General features: G+C 42.1%; 1 protein-coding gene across 6 annotated transcripts in view; it reads right to left on the reverse strand.

The window, feature by feature from the left end:
- The window catches only part of ATXN7L1 (ataxin 7 like 1), a 203,564-nt gene that overhangs the window by 116,847 nt on the left and 61,915 nt on the right, over positions 1 to 24,802 (reverse strand). For 5 of the 6 annotated variants that reach the window (XM_075909853.1, XM_075909922.1, XM_075910048.1 and 2 more), the window contains one exon: positions 17,725 to 17,829. The exons of the other annotated variant lie outside the window; for it this stretch is intronic. In XM_075909853.1, the coding sequence (XP_075765968.1) occupies positions 17,725 to 17,827 (103 nt within the window). In that variant the 5' untranslated portion in view covers positions 17,828 to 17,829. Of the gene's footprint in view, positions 1 to 17,724; positions 17,830 to 24,802 lie in introns of those variants that run through there. 6 annotated transcript variants of the gene reach the window in all.

Here is a 24,802-nt window from a genome sequence, read left to right on the forward strand (position 1 = left end):
TGCCACAGAATTTCTAGTACGCAACATCCAAAGTGCCACAGAATCTTGCTAAGGAATAACTTTGGTTACTTGTCTCCTATACTGCATTAGTGATTGAGTTTTATACTGTATAATGTTGCTAGACATTAAAATGTAACATTTGAAATAGTTCATTTGGATTAAAAAAGAGTCTACATTTCACACAATATTCTAAAGATACGGTACAAATTTCATTTTTTAAGAGTATGGCAAGATAATGTGGTATAGAAGCAGAAATCAGGAAACCATTACAAATTAAAAACAAAACAAAATATTACATGCAGGTACAGCCAAAACAGTGAAACTGAAATAATATAGTACTTTGAAAAACTCTTCAATGTGCAATACCCATGCATGCTAAAGGCTATGATGCTCAACAGCATAATACTATATTAGTTTGGAAATCAATTCATCTGTTCATACTCATACTACCTACTCAGGGCTTATCTATGTTCCCCCACAGTATGGACTCAGGGGGTATGAATTGCAGTGTGCAAAATGGTGAACTGTAACTCCCTTGTGTGGATACAGTAGGTTCAAACTAAAGGTTCCTAGTTTCTATGAACGTAGTCCTTCTTGAAAAGGGTTATGTCAACATAAAGGAAATTTTAGTTTGTGCTGGTAATGTCCACATGGGGGAGTTGCAGCACTGCGCTTTGGTGTAAACTGATACTTCATACCCTCTGTAGTCTGAAATGTGGGGCAGTGCAGACTTAGCCTTAGACTAACAAGATGCACATTAATGCTTGTTTAACATGGTGGAAACTACATTTAAACATCATTTTGTCTTTTTGGCCATCAATGCAATCTGCTAAAACCATTTTTAATGGATTTAAACTATTTCACTTGAATTCATCAGGATCTGAAAAACCCACACCATGTAGCCTTTACCATCAATCATCCACAGATTTATGATTGTTATATATGAAGATGGCACTATAGAAAATATCTGAATTGTCTGCAGGCATAAACTGAAAGTATCTGTCTACACATGATATACATTATTAGTGCTTATCCTGAACACCATTTATATCACTGGTGCATACATTTTTTAAAGACCCCCTTCCACCAGTAATGGAATCTGACCATAACAACCCCCCGCCCCCTCCCACACACCACCACCACTATTACTACACAGTCAAGGCTTTTTCAGTAGCAGAGCTGGAGGTGGAACTGGGCTGGGGGAAGAGCAGGGAACAAAATGGAGCTGGGGACGGATCTGCCTGGAGGAGGAGGAGGACTGGCCTGGGGGTCAATGGGGTTGGGGGTGGAGAAGGTCTGGAAGCATGGCATTTCCTCGCTGCCTACCTGGGGGGAAGGGGCGTGCTATTTTAAACATGCACTGCTTGTTGTTCCATATTAGAGCACAACTAGCAACACCCTACTAGATACAGCGACACTAAACCACTGTAGTAACACTAAAGGCTTATATAGAAGCAACAAGCCTCCCAGAAATCTCTGTTAATTACACAGAATACTACATAGTAAGCAAAATATTCTTGATTGATAGTACTACCAGTCTCACAAATTCAAATAATGAGTGAGAAAGATTTTCTAACATCAAGTGAGACAGCCTTTAAAATAGAGGGGTATTGGTTGTATGAGCGGAATGCTAAAAAACACATACTTCAACATCATATTTTAAATAGCTCTCATATATGTCATGTAATTAATTATGTTTTAATTTTATTTAGATAAATCTAGCAAATGTATTAAAAAAAACTGTCCTAGAGTATTTTCTAGCTTGTCTCTACGAAATATATTTTAGAACAAAAAGATCTAATTAAATATTTTTTAGAATGTTGCTATGCCTTAGCAAAATAGCATTAAGCTATTAAAATAATATGATTCACTGCAGAATACTGAAATGAGAAATTGAGCAGCATCAGTTGTATATAAAATTTTGCAAATTTTAAGTACACTATTTCGCACATGGAAATATAACATTTTGAATATATTTGGCAGTACTCAGAACTTCTAATACAGTATTAGTGAAATAAATACAGGCAGTCCCAGACTTACGCAGATCCGACTTACGCCGGATCCGCAGTTACGAACGGGGCTGCCCCAGAGTACACGGACTGCGGGACCTCGCGGTCCTGCCACCCGTGTGCTCTGGGGCTTTCTCTGCGTCTCCCTGGTCTGCAGACCAGGAAGACGCAGAGCAAAGCCGCAGAGGGGCTCGGGCAGCCCAAGGGCGCCTGGGCTGCCCGCGCCCCTCCCCCGCCCCCCCGCGGCTTTGCAAAGCCGCGGGGAAGCTGGCAGCGGAGCAGTCCAGGTGCGCCTGGGCTGCCTCGCTGCCCGAGCCCTCCTCCCCCACGGCTTTGCAAAGCCGCGGGGGGGCTCGGGCAGCGAGGCAGCCCAGGCGCGCCTGGGCTGCTCTGCTGCCGGCTTCTCCGAGGCTTTGCAAAGCCGCGGGGGGGCTCGGGCAGCGGGACACCCCAGGCGCGCCTGGGCTGCTCCGCTGCCGGCGTCCTCAGAGGCTTTGCTCCCCGTCTCCCTGGTCTGCTGGTCTCCAGCAGACCAGGGAGACTGGGAGCAAAGCCGCGGAGGACCCAGGCGGCGGGACCGCGGTGCGTCTCGGTCCGCCGCCCGTGTCTTCCTGGTCTGCTGGGGTGGGGGGGGGCGGGCAGCTAGTACGCCCCCCCCCCCAGAAGACTAGGCTTTTCTCCGGACGCCTGTGGCAGAGCAGCTGGGGTGCTGCCGGTTGGTCCCGCAGCGCCGCTCTGGGCGCTACTGGTCCAACCCAGCAGCACCCCAGCTGCTCTGGTCCTGATTCAGCCACTGCTGGTCAGTTTCAGCAGCGGCTGAATCAGGACGCCTGGGGCAGAGCAGATGGGGTGCTGCTGGGTTGGTCCAGTAGTGCCGAGGAGCGGCGCTACTGGAGCAACCCAGCAGCACCCCAGCTGCTCTGCCCCAGGCGTCCTGATTTAGCCGCTGCTGAAACTGACCAGCGCTGACTACAGGAAGCGCGAGGCAGAGTTGCTCTGCCCCGGGCTTCCTGGAATCAGCTGCTGATCAGTTTCAGCAGCAGCTGACTTGGGGACGCTTGGAGTTCTTAAGTTGATTCTATATGTAAGTCAGAACTGGCGGTCAGTTTCAGCAGCGGCTGAATCTGGACCCCAGTTCCGACTTACATACAGATTCAACTTAAGAACAAACCTACAGTCACTATCTTGTACGTAACCCGGGGACTGCCTGTAGAGCTCACTAGGTTTAGAAAATATACATATTTGCATGAGGTAGGAAAAAAACTGATATGACAATGAGCAAATAAAAGATTAAAAATTAAAACACACACTATTTATAATTAGCTTAAAAAATCTAATCTAAAGTAGGGTAAAAGAAAAATATTAATCCTCCTAGAGCCAACCAGGACAAAATTATCACTTAACTATTAAGTTCTATTCTAGCTATACCTCTATAGATAACAATAAAGCCATTTTACCCGCTTTGCAATAGATTTCAAAGACATGACTTCAGAACAAATTTTGGACTACATCAGGAAAAAATCATCTGAAAGCATCAAGAACTGCTTCTGTTTTTAAAAAGAAGTTCTTGAGTGAGGGGGGTGTGTGTGTATGTATGTGTATTTTTATTAAGAAATACTCTCAGTTTTGACTTGAGTCTAATCACACCTACCTCTGCAAAAGTACACTTGATGGATGAGAAGGTATCAACGAGCTTCTTCCCTTATAGTGTACCACAGCTGGACTGCAGATGTTGGGAATGCTAAGGTAGCAGCTAGCACTATCTAAAGCACTACAGATGATCATAGATGTTTGTGTGTGGGGACAAAGCATCATCCCACGTTTCTCTCCACTCATCATTGTATATGGTAGAAGACAAGTTTTGGTGCCCAGCACTGAGAAGATAGGTAGACCAGAATTCATACATATGTTCTGTGGGAAATAAAATATATGGACTGTAGTGCCACCAGGCATTCCTGTTGTATAGCACTCAGAATATGAACCAGGAAACAAAGAGTTTAGAAAACCAGCCAAAAAATCCAGTTAGCAGGTTTATATGCATGTACCATTTCCTAGGAATTCGAGGGTAACTCATGTGTGACTAATCCACATACCCTAATTATATTTCCTGCAGAGCATGTCAAATAAACTATCACCAGCACAGAATGTTAGAACAAGGACCAAATATTTCTGCTAGTTAGTAGGTAAGTAGGTAGGTAAGCAGGAAGGAAGGAAAGAAACTAGTATCTCTGCATACAGCAGAAACTATTTTCTCATATTTAGGTCTTTAACAAAATCAAAATCAGGGTCAGAGTCACCTTTACAGTAAGTTTCAATTTGGTATATTATTTGTTCTGGCTTCCTTTCTACTTGCATCTATTTTTGAGTTTGGATTGCTCCCACAAGTCAGGAATTCACAACATTATTAATAAAAAACCCAACAGAGTTTTGCTATATGTTAAAAGTAGTCATGAGTCCTAAAACTCCTTGGTGGGTCTTGGCACCAAACTAGAGATAGGTAAGCCATTAACTTCCATTATTATGCTGTACAGAAATACACCTATGCCCTGGTCATCCCAGTCCAGGTCACAGTAGAAAAGTCCACACCACAAAAAACACTACAACAGGCAATTAATAAACATCCTTCTTGGCAATCTCAGCAGAGAGGCCAAACATGGGAAAATGAACTCATGATTCTCACCATACCAATATGGAGGCACATTGTCAAATCATATTGAAAAGTCAACATATGCTGTACCAGCCATGTCAATAAACAGAAGACTTCAGACTCCTATGATATAAATCCAAAATCTTTCACAGCATTAAATACTCCAGGTTTAAAAATACACTTTACAAATCACCATTAAACAAACTCATTAAACTCTTCTTTTTTATATTGGTGGTGGTTCTAGTGCTGTCACAAAACAATCATCCACCAAGAGTTATTCAAATAGTGCAATTTGGACTACTGATTGGAAACACACACACACACACACACACACACACACACACACACACACACACACACACACACACACACACACACACACACACACACACACACACACACACACACACACACACACACACACACACACACACACACACACACACACACACACACACACACACTTTGAACTACTGATTGGAAATACACACAGAGGGAGAGAGAGAGAAATCCCATTTAACTGGCTAACAGGTTCAACATATTGTCAAGTGGCCACCCTCACTGGGCTGGAATGGCCCCTCTGCTGCAGGCAGGGGCTGCTCATGTGCAGTAGGCCCCTATCGGTTAGTCAGTTAAACCTTCACATCCCTATTATATACTAGCTGTCTTAATTCCGACTAGGGATGTTCAAATGCATTATTTTTGTAAACATGTAACCGCTAAAATTTTCAGCAGTTATATGTTTACATGCAGGTGTGTATGGTTTCATGGAAGCCAGTCTGAACAGGGAACCGGCTTTTAAGCTAGTTCCCCAATGCATACTTGCTCCAGCAGAGCTGCTTGTCCTCCCCCACACTGCTGCCTCAGATACAGCGGAGGGGAGGGAGGGAGAGATGCAGCTCTGTGGGAGCCAGTACATGCAGGGAGCCAGCTTTTAGATCATAATAAACCGGACAAAATATTAATAATTACTTGATACAGTTGATAGATTTACTTGTTCACAGTTTTGATGCTGTTTCTAACAAAATGTGACTCTGATAATACCATCAAAAATGCTTATGAGAAATAAAAACATAGTTCATTTGCTCTCAAATGAATTTTTGTGGAGACTGCAGTTTTTACAGTTAAAATACTGTAGTTCGTGACAATCTAGTCATGGGATTATTTGGAAGCATCATGTAAATAAAATTATAATTGTTACTGAGGTAAAGACTAATAAGTATTAAAGGGCCACACCACAAAACAGTTGATTTTCCTGTCAAACAAAATACTAAAGATGTGACAAATTCACCATCTGAAAATGGTTTATGATGCAGCACAATGCAATAACTTGCTTTGAGTATGACCAGATGGAAATCATCATTTTGGGGGAAGAAAGTCCTTCTGTTTCTTTTGTTGTTGAAGCATCTCATTTCTGGTTGTACTTAAGAAATTTTTATGGAAAAACTCTCTGTAATTTTTCTCTGCTTCTGATTCATGTGTGTTACAGTGAGGCTGGGATACAGTTTCGCCTGGTGAAGTACTGTTTTATATATTTCAAAAACTGTGATAGTCTCAGGTTAATTTGATTCCAACAAAAGTAAATGTTCATCTTCCCACTCACTATAAAACACCCTTTTTTCCTTGTGTAAGTCACAGCTGTGGTTTGAGAAGGTGGTGCTGACAAGTCAGAGTTACCTACGTCAGTCATATCAGATTCAGTGTGAGCCAGTCACTTCTTGTGCTTCCTTTACAGCAGAAAGGTTGTGTATGTCCACAGTGACGCACAAAAAATGTGAAGCTGTTATTGTGGTTGGGGCTGCCCTGAGTAGTGTGTTCCTCCCAGCTGGAACCTTGGGGAGGGGGGGGGGGGAGAGGGGGCTTCTGGTGGCCACATATTCAGGTTGTTCCTTGGGCCTAATCATGACTCCTGTGTTCCAGCTCTGGTCCTCCATGTCCTTGAAGCAGCTGCCATATGTGCCATCCCCCAGCTAGGCCCCTAAATTCACTGCAGCGTGTGCACTGCCCTGTACCTGTATATGCCCTGGCCCACACTGCCCTGGAGTTGTTTTGGGATCTGAGCTCCCTAGTAGCAGTACCACCATGCTGACTCTCCTGGACTGCATCTTCCTGCTTAGTTTATTAAATTCCACTATACCACCATCTCTCTGCAAAATAGCTAATCTGACATGCATTCAGAATACAATCTCTTTTAGGGAGATAAGTCATTTATTTGAAAAGAAGAAAAGTTTTATATTCTAGACTGCTGTCCTAAATATTATTAAAATTATGATTCTGTAGCAAAGAGAAACAAATGAAAGAGTCTCTCCTATACACCCTTTGTGAAGAAACAGGTATGCTAACCATAGCTTTCATAACCACATACGACAAATCAAGTGTGCATGATCGCCCTGACCTGTCATTACAGTCTTATATAATGAGAGTCTCTGCCTCCTGTTTAGAGGTATAAGGTAAAAATGACCTTGCAAATAGGAAGCACAGAACAATAAAATCATACCACAGAAGTAAATAATGGAGAAGACCCCTAGGTCATTTAGTCCATCTCAGCCAAAGCAGGATTGCTCTCTAGTGTACGCTTAATAATATTTTGTCCTATTGAGTTGTAATTACCTAAGTAATGGAACTTCTACCCCCTTCCCTGGAAACTACTTCACAGCCCCAGATTTCATGCTGGAAAGTTTTTCTTAATAATCTGCCTGCCATGTTTGGCATTTACAGTCTATGAATATATTTGATGTCTATGTATATTTTAGCGTGTGTCTGTCTGTGCGTCTGTCTACTTATTCAAGAACGTAAGAGTTAGGATCACCAAATTTGGTATGCAGCTTCCTCTTATCCAGGATGGGCAATAATTTTTGAAGGGAGGCAATTTCAGAAGTGGTCATGGACCATCCCAGAAGGGGCAGGGCTTCGGGCAGAAGGGGTGGGGCCAGGAGACTTTGAGTGCTCCTGCGCCCACAGACCCTGATTGGCCTGGTGGTGGAGGAGCATGTGAAGTCTTTGTCCCCTGCCCTGCCAGGAGCGCCCCCCATCTAGAGAGAACCACCAGCTGTTTTGAAGGCTTTCCCCTTAGTTCAGGAGACTCCTTGCTTCCCCTCCCCATGCCTCACAGCCGCTGGGAAAGGCCTGGGGGTGGGGAAGAAAACATAGTCTCTGGCTCCCTCATCCCGCCCCACCCCGGGGCACGCAGTTCCCTCTGGTTCCATATGCCCCTGGAGGGGAGAGGAGACTTCATGCGTTCCCCTGTCCCCAGTTTCAACAGGCCCGGGGTGGGGGAGCAGCTGGACAGCCACAGGCCAGATCAACCTGTTTGGTGGGCCGGATGCAGCCCATGGAGGCCCCTTTGCCTACCCCTGCTCTTACCCTAACTTAAACCAAGGTCGGGGTTTGGCAGTTCCTGGAAAAGGGGAAGTGCCAGGCATGGGACTATTTCCCATAATATGGAAAGGGGGGATGGCCGAGAGAGGAAGAATGGGAGGGGCACAGAGAGAGGAGAGATGTGATACTGAGAGTGGCCACTGGGGGCAGCTGCACCTCTCAACACTCTGCCCTAAGCCATCTACCCACAACCCCTCCTCATCTCCCAACTCTCACTCTAGCCTTCATTTTTAAAAACTACAATCACTGAATATTTCATAAAAAATATTCCTTCATTTACAGACCCAAGCAACACCGGTTATAGCTGTTAGTAATATATTATTAGGATTCTCACAAATGCTAAAAGGGTACTTATCCAGAGTGCTAATCTCTGCTATAAATTGTATTTTTTTTTTCAATTTAACAGCTTCCCGAACTAAGGATGTTGAGAGGTGGGTAATTCACTAATCACGTAGCCGCTAAAATTTTTATTAACTACAAGATTGGTCAATAAGGGAAGACTTGCTCAGTCCCAACTGGAGCCAGGTCTGGGAGCTACCCCCGTCACAGCTCTGCCCAACTCCTACTACATTTAAACTGCAGAGCCACAGCGGGGGTAGCTCCTGGAACCCCCTGGAGCTCACTCTCAGCTCGCACCAGGTCCTGGCAGCCTCCCCTGCACGCCTTCTCACTGCTGCCTCTAACAGGGGCAGCAGCATGGAGGGGGGACAGCACCATGGAGACAGTGCTGGGGTGAACCAGCTGTTAAGCCGGCTTCCCCCAGCACCAGCTCCGGCTTCCCCCACCTCTTGCTGCCTCTGTATCAGAGGCAGCAAGGATGGGGGGGAAATGTGAGCTGTCAACTCAACTACCTGATAAGCCTAGGCTTATTGGGTAGTCAACTACTTGCTTACATCCCTAACCAGAACACACCTTATGTCCAAGAGATCTAACCTCCAGCAAAATATTGCCATTGTGTGCCATCCTGCCCCTAGTCCAGCAACAAAATTGAGGAACTCAATCTTTCCTCATAGCAGTCCCCCCAACTCCATAAAATATGTTGTTGTTCTTTGCTGAGCATTCTCCAGTTAATCCTTAGATCTTAGGATAGCAAAATAAACCTTAGCATATCCGGGGGTAGTCATACCTGAAATGTACTTTAATATATATATATATATATAAAATCCTTTTTATCAACCTGTGCATTCCATAGCATACCACTTCAGATAGCTTTACAAAATTTCTCCCTAATTTTTCCCCCCAAAGTTTTTCATTACATTGCTTTCAAAGTTTATTTCTCCAATTGAATATTTATGTTTCAATGTAATTTTTCTCACCTCTGCCAAGCTGAGGTTAATTTATTTTCTACCCACCTCTCTAATCTCTTTGGATCCCCATCTTATTTTTGTCATCAATATCTCCCTTTAGGGAAACGGCATTATTGCAGTTGCAGCACAAAATTGAAGGACAAAAGAGCTGCATTCTTCCTGGAGCTATGTACCAGGCTTCTAGTGCCATCTTGGGCACATCACCTTTCCTCTCTATCCGTAAAGTGCTTTGAAATATTTGAAGGGAAGCATCTGTAAACTATTACCATCTACAGATTTAATTCACTAGTCATTCCTTCTTCTAGAGCAGAGGTGGACAAGAACATGGAGGCAGTTTGACAGGGTTAGACTCTGGGGGGGCACTGCCACTATGTTTACCTGCACAGCTGCATGTACTAGTGATCACAACTGCGACTGGCCCATGAATCTCCATTTCTGGCCAATGGGAGGGTTGGGAAGTGGTGTGGACCAGGACACTGCTTCCCGACACTCCCATTGGCTGGGAATGGTGATCTGCAGTTAACGGGAGTTGCGCTTGCTGGTTCGGACGGTAAATATAGTGGTGGGGACCTGCCAGAAGCTAATCCAAGGGCCGGTATTTGCCCACCCGTGTTCTAGACCATTGCTAACCCAAACATATCTTTGCACTCATCCATATTTCCCCAAACATGATACTTCACCATATATCACCACATTAAGTTCCTACAGTCAGTTCTGAATGTAAGATTTTGAGACATTATATCATATACTTTATTAAATTCCAGAAATTTTACATCATTTTTCTCTGTTAACTAAGTTTGTTTGATCATAAAAAAGCAATCACATTGGTCTGACAGGTTCTATTCTCTTTATAAGTTATTCTTATTGTTGTTCAATGGCTCCACTGCCACATGTCATAAGAGATTTTCATTTAAAAGGGAAAGACTGACTTACACAGTGCTGTTATTGGGAGGGTCGTCGTTTCACTGTTTTCCGTAACTGGAACTACATTTATTTCTCCTTAGTTTTCTATTACAACCCCAGTTTTCTATTACTTAAAACTGGTTGAGCATTGTAAAGTACAGGTAGGATAATACAAGAAGACAACAGATATTTTCTGAGGGGGTGAGGATAGAAAGGCATCCAGTAAAGAACTGCAAGAATCCAATCTTATTTAACGTGACAAATGTACAGGATTCCAATAAATGAAAGTCATGTAGACAAACCTCTCACACTGTGAATTACTAGGTCTTACAATCTTCTACAAAAACAGATGTCTAGAAGGAGAGTATCTCGAGGACATGAGGTCCCCCCTAAGAGCACTGTGTTGCCCCCAAGTGTGTTCCAAGATGCCACTAATGCCAGCATGTAAGAGCATAGAGGTCAGTCTCAAACTTCTGTCTTCCATACGGTAAAGTGCACTGAACTACATCACCAGTCTCACATGTAGGCTGGCATGTCATATGAAACTACTTTATGCAGAAGTAACTACACTATATGTTTGCAACACTAGATATTCATGGATAGTATGCACACAGATTAAATAGTTTTAAAAGCCTAAAGTGGGGTAACGGTTGTACTACTCCTCTGATACACGTTATCCCGGGCAATGACATTCACAAGCACACACCAGGCTCAGTCCGGCAGATTCTGATAGGATGCCACTTGCAAATGGTTTCAGAGTAAAACAAACATGAACCTCAGTTTCTGGAATACTAAAACTGAAGAACCATCTAAGCAAAATGAATTTCACTTATGTAGCTATGTAAGCTATTATGCATAGTCAATAAAAGCCAAATCTATTTTTTTGTTTCAACTATGTTTTAGTTTCACACACACATAATCTCATCTAGAGACTAGTTTCCTCTCCATTATCTCTGCATCATGGTCTGGTGCAATCCTTAAATCCTGCAATTATGACACCCCCTAATATTTAGTTTTTAAAATTATAATAAAGAGGGAAAATATTACAAACACAAGACCAGCAAAAATCTGGTGAAACCCCAATCTTCACTCTGTTTCTATGTCAGTAGTAAAAGGCAAACCCTATAGTAAGTGGCAATAAGAACACAGATAAGCTGTAATGGAGACTCCTAAAGAAATCCAGAAATAAAAGAGAAAACTAACTGGTCTTGCCTTTTCACTCTCTGAACTTATTATAACAAACCCTTTAAACCATTTGAGAAGTAGGATTGCCAACATTTTTTAAAAACTTTTTATTAAGTTCTTTAAATAAAAATGCAAAAGAGAATATGTTAAAGCTGAATTTTTCCACCATGTGAAAAAAAGATGAGGTTCTCCCAGTCAGTCACATGACAATAATCTAAAATTATAATTAAAAAATAAAATGCTCAAATGAATCTGCAGATTAGAATATTAGTGATGCAAAATACCTCTTTACAGTTTAAATTATACAGGTGTTCAATAGTAGCGTGGAGGAGAAGTAAGGAGAAAAAAAAGCAAAAATTACAAAGCAACATTCTGTTTCCCCCCCCCAGTATACCTAAATAAGTAAATAGCAGTGGCCTCTGTGGTGATTTGTTTCCCCCTTTCTCTGCCTCCTCCACACCTTTACAGCTGTAGCTCCAGATATGCAAGACCCTCTGTTTTAACTCAGTTGAACAGTATAAAGCAGCGGTTCCCAACTGGCAGGACACGGACCAGTGCTGGGCCGCAAACTGCTGGCTACTGGTCTGCAGCAGCTGCTGGAGCTCAAGCCGGCTGTTCATGATGGCTCTGGGGGCTGGGGCACAACAGCCAGCTTCACTCCAGCAGCTGTGGCGGCTGATTTGCCCACCAGCAGCACTGAGGCTGTGGCAGGAAGAGGCGAAGCAGGAAGTTCCTCCCTCCCTTCTCTCCCCTCCGACTGAGGTAAGATGGCGCCCTGGTTGGGGCTATGCACCCCCCCCCGCCTCTACCCATGGGGGTGCAAGAGGTGCTTGGGGAGGGAGAGGGCGCGCGAAGGAGGAGGAAGCATGAGCACCACCAATGGCTGCTCCCTCTGCTCACACGGCAGTAACAGGCACACTCCTTAGAGAGGGCAGCTTTGCTCTGGTGAGTGCAGGGGTGGGGTCAAAGGGTAAAGGGGTGTTGGGTGAGGGCATGGTGGGTCACAGGGCAAGAGGGTGTTGGAATGGGTTGTCGGAGTCAGAGGTTACAAAGTCAAAGGGCACGAGGCATATGGGGTGGGGGTCAAAGGGTGCTAGGCACTGGGGAGCAAGAGGCTGGGCTGGGGCTAGAAGTTAAGCAAGGAGGTCAGGGGGTGAGGGAGGGCAGGGGTTAGAGGTCAAAGGGCAAGAGGGGGTGGGTTGCAGCAGGTCAGTGGTTATGGAGCCAGGTATGATGCAGGTCATGGTTCCGTCTTAGGGGGCAGCACATCTGAGGGTGTCTGAATCGGGGCGGGGGGAGGAGACGGCCTCAGAGCTTGTGGAACAGGCAGTTGCAGCAGGGTCGGTGGGGCAGGATCAGGGAGTCATGGAGTTTGTGGAGCAAAAGGCACCGGTGTAATGGGGCAGGATCAGGAAGCACTGGGAGTGGCGGGCCAGGGTGCAGGAAAATGGGAGGTTTTCAGTTTTAGTCAGGGGTTGAGGGGACACAGCGTGCCAAGGTTGGAAGGGACAGTGGATACAGGACAGGCCCCGGGCAAGACAGAGGTGGCTGACAAAAGGAAGTTGGCAGCAGGGAGTGTTGGGAAGCGGGAGACAGGCTTGGCAAGACGGATTTGTGAGGTAATGGGGCTAGTGGGATACAGGGGATATTAGAGGATGGGTTTGGCAGATTTAATAACAGAGATGCAGAGTACCAGGGTTGGCTGGACGGGGCCAGAAGGTTCTAGGTTTGGAGGTAGAGGGATGTGCAGTGACAAGACAGGGTCAGCGGGTGAGTGGGTTGGAGGACAGGTAACATTTTATTTGTGCATTTGCGTATTCATTATTTGTATAACGAATATGCAAATAAAATGTTACTCGTCTGCCAAAAGTTTGTGAATGGGTTTGCCGGTCTGTGGTATAAAAAAGATTGGGAGCCACTAATATAAAGTCTCCTCATGTCTTCCTAATGAGGTGCTCAGTGTCTGAACTCTCACAGAGTAGAACAGGGCAGACAGTGCTACATACTGCAATTGAACAAATTTGATTCAGCAATTTAGTTCCAAGGCTTTCCAGAATTCAAAATAAAGTAATATTGAGAAAGGGTAAATATTTACCACACAAGAGCAGACCAATGGTCCATCTATTTCAATTTCCTGTTTGACAGTGGCCAGTATCAGATACTTCAGTGAAAAGTATAACCCCCCCACATAAGGACAAGATTGCATTAAGAGGCTCTTTAGAAAAGACTCTTCCTTTCCCCAAGGAGTTAGTAAATATCTAATGTCTAATCACAAGAGATTTTATAATCAGTTTTATTCTAGCTTGTGTAAATGCATGTTCAACTCTTTTTTGAATCTTACTAAACTCTTGGCCTCAGTAACAGCCTGTGACAAAGAGTGCCACTTGGTAAGTATGCCTCGTGGAAAAGAGTAATTTAACGAGTTTTAAATTTGTTTTAAATTTTCTTAAATTACATATATTTTATTATATGGATGAACAGGGGTCCTACCAGCCTTTCTTTATGCCACTCATTAGATATACTTCTATCATGCCATGTCTTCTCTCTAAACAAACTAATCCTAATAGTTTTAGTGTCTTCTCGCATGAAAATCTTCTCATTCATCTATGTATCATTTGCCTTTCTATATGCCCATTCCATAACATTTCATTGAGATGAGGGTGATAACTTTTGTGAGATGAAGGTGTCCAGAATCATGTATAATATTCTATGAGGGCACACTGTCAAGTTAGATGATAAAATATTTTCAATAGTCTCGTTCCTTTTTATGAAGGAGTTTAACATTTTGATGCTTTTTAGATCATTGCTGCATCGGGAGCAGAATTTTGTATTGAGTTATACATAGTGACACAGTTCTTCTCATCCTGAACGCAAATTATCTCTTTCAAAGTGTATTACTTTGCACTTATCTACAGTGAATTTTCACATGCCTTCGTGTTGTTTAATTGCCTAGCTTTGAGTCTCTCTGGAATTCCTTATTCTCTAGTTCACTAATCTAAATAATTGTGTCATATGCAAATTTTCAACTTCACATCATTGTCCTGATGATTCATACACTAAACATTGATATTAGTTAGGAAATCTTGGGGCATCCCACTGTTAATGTCCTTCCATGTTTAACATTGGCTGTGTTTCCTGATGTTTATCTTCAGCCTTGGAGCCAGTTTTTAATCTATAAAACATCTTAACCATTCATTTCTTCACTTTATTTCTTAAAACCATAAGAGTAGGAAAAAATGAGAATCTAGAGAAATACTTTTTGATCACTTCAAAATATTAAACTTTATCTCAGTTACCTATCTGTAAAATGAGGATAATATGTCTCTATATCACATGGCTATTGCAAGGATGAAAGTCTTTTTTTAAGAGACTTGTCTATGGACACACAGGAAGCCTGATACAGAGAAGTGAATCAAAATATCCTGAATACCAATCTCATGCCTTAAGCAGAAGACCATCCTTACTTCACCAACTGTTTTGCTGACCCTCTTAAATGATTTAAAAATAATAGGTGGAAAACTCATTTATATAAGCTATGTTGTTTTGCGCCTACTTATTCATGCAAGAAGTTTTATATTTCTCTTTTAAACTCTTATTTTAATTAATTTATCTAGTACTGAAGTTCAAAAATATGTAGTTCTTAGAAACATGCCTAGCACCTTTTTAAAACAAATAAAATATTACCTAACTTTCTGTCCTCCACTATCAAATTTAATTTTAATTTTTTTTTTGGGGGGGGGGGGTTAGCAGCTCAGCGATTTCATTGTTAAGTTTCTTCGGAATTCTTGAACAGAAACCATCTGGTCCTAGTAACTTGTTGCATTTTAAATGATTATTTTGTTCAAGTATCTTTTGTAAGCTCAGTTTCTTACAGTGACCCATCTTCATCTACAAAAATTAAGTCTTGGAGGGTATAATTTGAAATATCTCTATGACTGCAGAGGCAAACACTAATTAGTTTCTTAGCAATGTCATTAACTTCCCTGGGTTCTCTCTTTTACTCCATGACAATCTCGCAGATCTACTGACCTTCTTATAAGGCTTCCTGTTTCTGATATACTTAAATGATTTCTTGTTTGCTGATTAGCTTTGGCGATTAGCTATGCAAAATTCCCTCTTGGCCCTGCTAATTTCCATTTTACAATTTACCTGTCAAAGTTTACATTCCTTATTACTGAATTCACCATGCTGTACTTCCATGTGACAGATATTCTTCAGGCATGAATAAAATCCTGTGCATCTTGCCATTCAATGGCAAATGTTTTCCTTTTTGCTGAGGAACATGTATACTTTTTGTGAGGATAGTATCATATACTTAAATACCCCCTGTACTGTTTCTAAAGATTTGAATGTAATTTTTTATTTTAAAGTATTTTGGGCACTGTTATATTCCTCCTTTGTTCATTCTCCTAGATTTCCCCATACCACCTGCTGCAGCCATGTCCCTAAGAACAAATACATTTTCCCCATGTACATAACTCCTATCTTGATAGGGAAACCAGATAAATCTACTTCTTTCTTAGCAAAAAAAATCTTAATGTGTCAGTTTTCTTCAACATGCAGGCTAAGACTGTTTACAGATGTGACTAGATTTAAGCCATTTACCCTGAGTTTGTTTCAGAAACAGCAGCGTACATAATTCTGTTGAAACTTCAGATATCAGATGGAGAAATCATATTACTGATCTCAAGGGTTTTTATTTTTATTTTATTTCTAACAGGGATCATGCATGTCCCACTTAACAGAGAGGGCCATCTTTCATATTTATCCCAAGCCAAAGTGTCATGGCTGAAGGCTGGCATGCCAAAGCAAGTAATTTTTAATTATCCTTCGGTAGCAATTCTGCAGCATACACAATTGTTTGTTCTGTGTCAAGCCTTTATCAACACACAGATAAAGCCTTAACAGTCAACGTAATCATGTTATTAGTGACCATATATATAGAGGCCTGTTTACTTGAGAAAACAAGGATATAGTGTGGGCTGGAGGCAATGCGGTAGAGAGCATGTGTGTCACCTCAAGAAAAATGTTTAGATACAACTCTGGAATTAGGTCACTGATAATAATTAGTTTATCTAGGGTTTGAATTTTCAGGATATTGATACTAGCATTCACTTATTTTGGTTTCAAAACTGTTTTAGCAAGAGCCTACCATGCTGATCTGTGGTACCTAACTGCCAGCAATGTGACTTCAATTGCTTCCTGTTGGTCTTACTAAAAGTTAACTACAGAAATCCATCTGTGTAAGTGCTCTTCCAAAGTGGACTTATTGCTTTTGACACTTCCTGTTCTGAAGCTCTGCTGCAGAATTTTACTTAACTGAATTGCTTCCTGCATACAAGACCGAACAATATGCAGGATCTAGGAACTCAGCTTGAGACAGAAAAAAAGTAAAATCCATCTGAGTCACCTTCAGTTTTGCTCTCTGATGCATTTTCATCCATCCCTCCTTCAGTATTAGCTACTTTTCATTGTTCTGCAAACCTCTTAAAAGCTAGCTTGATTAAGTTGAAGTTTTCAGAGGAAAATGTATGAATCTTTCAGGAATATTCACATAAAAGTCATCTGCTGAGTGTTCTGGATAAACTGCACTATTCCCTTTCATTTGTATAGATCAAAACACTGGACAAATAATAAAACTATGAGACTAGAACTTGGAATAAAGATTTGCAAGAAATGACCAAAAGCTGCTTGCTAATGCGAAAAAAAACCACACCGAATGCTTTTCAAACAAAATGAGCCCTGTTTTCAGATGTCAAAATAAGGGTACATTTTGTGATCTCACCATTTGCAGGCCAATTTAGAAAAAGTATTGGCACATTTCTATAACTCCTGGTATTATTAAAGCTTTTGTTGTGTACATGTGACTTGCAACAGCTCAAACTTTATTTCAAACTTCCTAAATACAAATTCTTAAGACCTTTCCTTTGGTGTTCTGGTTAATAGTTTTTCCTCTCAAGCAGCTCTTTGAGTGATAACTGCTCAAATTTGACAGAGACCATTTCAAGGTTGCTTCATAATAGTTTTAGTCTAGTTAGTATCTAGTTACCAGTCTTATCTATCTTGTTATAATAGGTTCAATTTAGAAGCCTAGCTTCTGGGACAATTTTTTTTAACTTTCCCTGCAGGAAACTCATACCTGCTTTCAGGCATTTGTGACATTTTGCACTGAAAACAGACATGATGACCAGAGGATTACCTTTGCAATGCCTCTGTCATGATTATATGAAGTGTTTCTTATGAAAACCGTACACTGATCTGGCACTGTAATCCAGGAATGAAAATTTTCACTTACCGCAGTGCGACTGGAAAACCTGTGGCTTGACTACCTGATTGCAGATATTGCACACTACTAGATAGAAATCGTCATGAGCTGGATAATGGCCAAATAAGTGCATATCTGTGGGAAAGTTAAAAAATATATATAAGTGTTAGAAGTTATGCGTTAAGAATATAATTAAAAAGAAATTAATACTGTAGAATTACTAGTATTATATTTGTAAAAAACGAGAACTACATAATATTCTCTGTAAGGACAATGTTGGTGGTATGTTATCAGAATAATTATTTGCCAGCTCTAGTTTTTATGATCCTTTATTCAAGCTGTGGAAGGAACATGAAGAAGCAGCACTCTTTTCTAAATACTTATTGGAAAAAACTTAAACAACAGTCCTATAGCACCTTAGAGACTAAGGATAGACAGTAGATAGATAGTGTCATCAGCTTTTGTAGGCCCAACCCACTTCTTCAGATGACAAATATGGAGCAAGATATAATTCAACCTATGGGCCTCTTGCTCCATATTTGTCATCTGAAGAAGTGGGCTGTGCCCATAAAAGCTCATTATACTATCTATATATTTTTTTGCTTAGTCTCTAGGGTGTTACAGGACCATTGTTGTTGTTTTTTAATTTTTAATTTTTTTTAACTTTCAGACTAACACTGCTACTACCCCTCTGAGACTTACTGGAAATAAATGTAATACTGAACAAAACACTCAATAACATGCTGGAAGGAACAGTCCCACATTGGAAAAGGACTAACAAAATGAAATATTTATAAGCTTTTCCTCTCTCTAATTTTGGTTATTTTAGCAAATAAAAATAGCAGCTTATGATGTAAGAGTTTGGCTCTCTGTAGACTATTAGCATATTCTACTTTTTAAGAATTAGAGATAGTACCCAGGAGCCAAGAATCTCCGAAGTAGCATTCCCCATTGACCAACTGCCAATCGCTGTGAAATCTATTGGTATTAGATAGATGAGTCCCTTTAGTTTTCAATTTAACTAAATTTTTACTGAAAAATCCCAAATTTTACAAAAGCTATTTTTTTTATTTTCATCTAAATTTGGACTGTTCAAGATGTGAAAATACTGACTGTTAAGACAATCCAATACATTACATTAGGTAGACATACTGGTTACATTAACAATAAATTAGTTAAGTGTAAATCTGAAACTGTCAGTTAAGCAAGTGTAAGCAGGACCTGAAGGAATGCTTCTATCCTAGGTAGCTGGAATGGGAGAGAAATACTGGGTGTGTCTATCTAAATACAGTTTGCTCCTGCTTTGCTTAGATTTGTTCGATAGTCAGCAGATGGAGTGGTGTTTCACTCATTCCAACCAGCTTAATTTGTGACCCAACTCCAGATATGTTTGCATTAAATGCAGGGATAGCAAAAATATGGTGACTAAAGTTTGTAGTTTTCTGTGAATACAGAAAAGTAGGATTGTGTTACATTGGTCCAAATGAAAGGGCTCAGTTAGCAGAAAGAATCTTGCAAATGCGGGGACTTGATTTTTCAGAGCTCTATCAAGATAAGGCATGAGGGAAGGTTATTCTGCTCTGTAGGTTATAACAGTGGTGTGCAACATTTTCTCATCTGTGATCCCCACGCTGTGGGAACCGCCAACAGCTGGTGGCTGGATCTAAGTGCTGCGCTGCGTGGCCGCACCCAGCCAGCTGGATCTAAGCCCCACAACTCCCTTGGGGGTCATGACCCACGAGTTGCGCACCACTGGACTATATGGCTTCCCCTGCTTGGACTAGTTTTATCTATTCTCCCCACCCCCTTCAAAAAACAGAACTAAAATAGGTGTCATTAGGTGCCCCTCTGTTTTTATGTTAATTGTGTTTCTTCCACAAGTTGAAATCACTGGGAGCTGAAATCATTTGAGACTGACGGGCAGAAGTCACGGCCAAGAAGTGGATGGCAGCGGATGGTGACTGAGATCCAATGGGTCGGTGGTGGAGAGATGTGACGACTGACTAGCAACGTGGTGATGGCATGACGAGTGGCCAGAAGAACGGCGGCAGCATGATAAGCAGCCAGCAGGGTAGAGACGGAGAGGTGAGATGAATGGCTAGCATGGTAGCACCAGTGAGCAGTGAGCAGGCGGATGGCAAGTGTTCACAATCCTGCTGGAAAGGTATAACAAATAGGATTCCACAGGGGTCTGTTTTGGGACCATCTCTGTTCAATATCTTCATCAATGATTTAGAAATTGGTATAGAGAGTACGCTTATTAAGTTTGCAGATGATACCAAGCTGGGAGGGGTTGTGACTAATCTGCAGGATAGGGTCATAATTCAAAATGACCTGGACAAATTGGAGAAATGGTCTGAGGTAAACAGGATGAAGTTTAATAAAGACAAATGCAAAGTTCTCCACTTAGGAAGGAACAATCAGTTTCACACATACAGAATGGGAAGTGATTGTCTAGGAAGGAGTATGGCAGAAAGAGATCTAGGGGTTATAGTGGACCACAAGCTGAATATGAGTCAGCAGAAGGATGTGGAGAAATTGGAGAGGTTCCAGAGAAGAGCAACAAGAATGATTAAAGGTCTAGAGAACGTGACCTATGAAGAAAGGCTGAAAGAATTGGGTTTGTTTAGTTTAGAAAAAAGATTGAGGAGGGACGTGACAGTAGTTTTCAAGTATCTACAGTAAACTTCCGATAATCCGGCACCTTTAGGACCCAGAGGGTGCCGGATTATCAGATATGCCGGACTATCGGAAGAGGGGGCTATGAGGTGGAGTGTGGGGGGGGGGGATGTGCCCCTCGGCACTGCGGGACCCAGACTTCCCCAAGTCAGCTGCTGCTGAAACTGACCAGCAGCTGACTCTGGGAAGCACAGGGCAGAGCACCCCAGCTGCTCTTGCCCTAGGCTTCCCGGTGTCAGGTGCTGGCCAGTTTCAGCAGCAGCTGAATTGGGGAAGCCAGGGGCAGAGTAGCTCCAATTGTCCGGCTGCCGGGAGCACTTCCGGGTTCCAGATGGTGCCGGACTATCAGGAGTGCTGGACCATTGGAGTTTTACTGTAAAAGGGGGTCATAAGGAGGAGGGAGAAAACTTGTTCATCTTGGCCTCTGAGGATGGAACAAGAAGCAATGGGCTTAAACTGCAGCAAGGGAGGTTTAGGATGGACATTAGGAAAAAGTTCCTGTCAGGGTAGTCAAACATTGGAATAAACTGCCCAGGGAGGTTGTGGAATCTCCATCTTTGGAGATATTTATGAGTAGGTTAGATAAATGTCTATCAGGGATGGTCTAGACAGTACTTGGTCCTGCCATGAGGGCAGGGGACTAGACTTGATGACCTCTCAAGGTCCCTTCCAGTCCTAGTATTCTATGAAGTGCTCAGTGCAGTAAGATGTCTCTTTACCTCCTCCCCCCCACTCAGGATGGGAGTTGAATTCTGCAGATGCACCTCTGAAGTCTGGGTCTGCTCTTACCAAGGTCAGTGACTGAGAGTGAGGTGCAGACATGGGTTGGGCATATGAAGGGGACATTTACAATGCTGGACTTCAGAACCTGAGAGGAAAAGGACACTGCCCAATCTACTTGCTGTGGGACTGATACTCATGATTTTGTCTATGAACTCTGTCTGTGGTGTTTTCCCAAATTAATGTCAAGTTACTTCCCTCCCTTTTTATGAAAAGTTTATTTTCTACACTCAGACTTTGCGCTTGTGAGTGGGGAAACAGTGCCTCCCAGGAGCACCTAGGGGAGCTGTCTGATTTTCCCAGGTCACTGGGTGGGAGCTCGGGTCAGTTCTGTGTTGGATGGATGGAGAAGAACCCCTAGTATTGAATCTCGCCATTGCTGCTGCTGGCTCCACCTGGCAGAAGGGTTAAGATAATGTATTGGAAAAGATACACACACGTATGTGTATATACTAGTAACGTGCATTAAACTGCTTTTACTTTTAATACTCTTAGGTTTCTCTTTTCTCCCACTCCCAACACAAACTCAAGTTTTTACTCATAAAACATCAGTTTTTATTAATGCTTTTAATTTTCATAATAAACAACTGATATCTTTCTCACATTTAGAAAAAATCCAACAACTGAAAATGAAGGACAATGTAGGTAACCCCTGGTAAATTCTTTTGGGCAAACAATGAATACATTCCAAGCATCAACAATGTCAACTGTGGTCCACACTATCCCTCAGGACAGGACCGTGACTTATTGAAAAATATGTCACATGATGGAGCATTAGCACTAGTTATACGGCATCTGCAAGATCTACCAGAAAGCTTCTAAATGCTATTTCTGGTGCAGATTCCTTAAAAGATAGCTCTCTCAGTTCAGTACTACTTTGCCATTTAAAAGAAACTCCATTTACTTAAATTAAACATTAAAAAAAGATGTTATAGTGCAGGACCACTATAAAGATGAAAGAGCTCTGAAATGCTCAAAATAGCAGCTGAGAATGATAAACTGATGAACGTCTAAATACAGGTTACAATTCTCTGTTTGTAACTGGTCTACTAGTCTTATAACTCAAGGTTTATTCAAACAAGCAGCTTTTTCAGTAGGTCAATTAATATATCGTCAAGAAACAATGAAAAGACTTTGGCAAAGAAATAGTGCCAGAATGGTATGTTTTCATTAAAAAATTGTTTCATGTTCTGCATTTCAATGTGGCAAAGCCCACAACTCAGTGCCTTGGACTAATATCTCTTTTTAAGTTGAAAGGGCTAGGAGTTAACAAGCATTTTCAGTCTCTGGGAGAACAAGGGATAGGGGAGAGGAGAGCAGTCTTTCTATTATTCAATAAAGGAGCAATGTCAGTGGACTCTAAAAGACCCTTATTCAACTATTCTTAGCCAGAATCTGGGATAAGCCCAAGCCCCCGCAGTGATAAATCAAGACAACATACTAAAGGCCAGGACGTAACGGAAAGCAAAAGCTCCATTCTATACTATACAAAGCCATGGGATCTGGTTACAACATGGTCAAAGGTTAAAGTTTAGATGGGACTAAGCATGGCTCCTTATCCATACTAAAGGCTTATACTTCCCTAGGTTTTAGCCTTATTGCAGAGATCTATCTAGGTCCTGTATGAATAAACCATGTTTTAATTTAACTCTCTAATAAGTTACATTTTTAGTTCAGATAGGACCAACATCAGACACTTCGCCGAAGAATTAATGCCCACAAAACAGATATCAGACAGGATCACAAAGAAAAAACAATTTCTTGCCATTTCAACCAGAAAGGACACTGTCTCAACGACTTAACTACCTGCATTCTGCTACAAAGACCTTTTACATCTGCACTTGAAAGGGAATCCTCTGAACTGTCATTCATGCTAAAATTCGACACTCTCCGGGGGGGATTGAACAAAGACCCCAACTACCTTACCCATTACAAAGATAGCTTCCCCAATTATCACCTCTAATATCATTAACTCACAGACACTTACCTTCCTTCCCCCCCTGCATCCTCCTTCTGTTCTGAAATGTGATTTGTCCTTTTCATATGTGTTCATTTTTTTAAATTGTATCCTTTGGTATATATGGCTGTGACTATTTTCTTCCACTATTTGATCTGAGGAAGTGGGTCTGGCCCACAAAAGCTCATCATCTAATAAACCATCTTGTTAGTCTTTAAAGTGCTACATAGTCCTGCATTTTGCTTCATATCCAATATGGTTATATAATTTTAAGACCGCTGGAGGCCATTCCTTCTGCTTTAGCCTGAGGATGAAGTTATTGAACTTAAAAACACTTTTCATGGCAGTCCAGATATAGTAATGCTATGCCAAGGTTCCACTACTTACTCTCTGTTTGTGGATTCTCACTGCCAGAACCTTGTAAGTCCATGATAAGGATTCCCTCACCAAAGTTGGCATAAGCTCTCAGCTCAAGCACCATTCATTTTGTTACATTTATGGAAGATTTCAGCCTTGTTTTAAAGTTTACAAGAGTTGGAAAGCTTTATTTTTACTTATATCACTTTTTCAGGTTCATCAGCAGAAGCAAGCTCCTGATACACCAGGAAACATTAAATCAACATGGCATCAGACCCTGGCAGCACTGATTCAAATCCTGCAGACATATCCCCACTGCTAGACAGATCAACAGTCCCCCTCCAACACAGCTTCCAAATTCTGACATATGCCTATCACAATATGTGGTTTAATTCAGTGGTTCCCAACCTTTTTATATTGTGGACTGGCAAACCTACTCACAAACCTACTCACAAACTTTTGGTAGACCTGAAACATTTATTTGCATATTCATTGCATATTCAAAAGTTGCTGGTCCACCAAAATATGTACTCTTGCCCTAGCCTTCAGACCCATCGCAAACAGCCGGCTTCAGCTCCAGCAACCGCCTGCCACATGGCAGCTGCTGGAACTGAAGCCATCTGCTGTATGGTGGCTCAGTGTCCCAGGGTGTACCCCTGCCCTGACCCCCAGAGACGCTGCAAACAATTGGCTTCAGGTCCGGTAGCCATCAGCCATGCACCCCGGAGCAGTCGGCATGGGTGTGGCCTGCCAGTATGCCTCACAGCCTGGCAGTCAGCTGTTCGCAGCCTGGTACGGTCCATGGACCAGTGGTTGGGAACCACTGACATATTTCATCCAGAGCACTAATGCTCCAACAGTAACTACGTGGATGAAACCAGACTATCACTATGCTCTCAAATGAATTCACACAGGAGAATGATAAAAGAAAAATAATCTGCATAAAAAAAGCGATCACTCTGTATTTGGCCTATAAGCTCTCTTCACACAATCATAGAATACTAAAACTGGAAGAGACCTCGAGAGATCAAGTCCAGTGCCCTACCCTCATGGCACAACCAAGCACCATCTAGATCATCCCTGATAGACGCCTGTCTAACCTGCTCTTAAATATCTCCAGTGATGGAGATTCCACAACCTCCCTTGCTGCAATTTAAGCCCATTGTTTCTTGTCCTATCATCAGAGGCCAAGGAGAACAATTTCACCCCTCCTCCCTGTGACACCCTTTTAGATACCTGAAAACTGCTATCAATGTTATCCTCAAAGAAAACCAGCACACTACATTCAAAAGACAATACTGAGAGATTTAATTGGGAGCTTTAACATTGCTAGGC

The sequence above is a fragment of the Pelodiscus sinensis genome, chromosome 1 (assembly GCF_049634645.1).
Source record: "Pelodiscus sinensis isolate JC-2024 chromosome 1, ASM4963464v1, whole genome shotgun sequence".
In the NCBI taxonomy this organism is placed as follows: Eukaryota; Metazoa; Chordata; order Testudines; family Trionychidae; genus Pelodiscus; species Pelodiscus sinensis.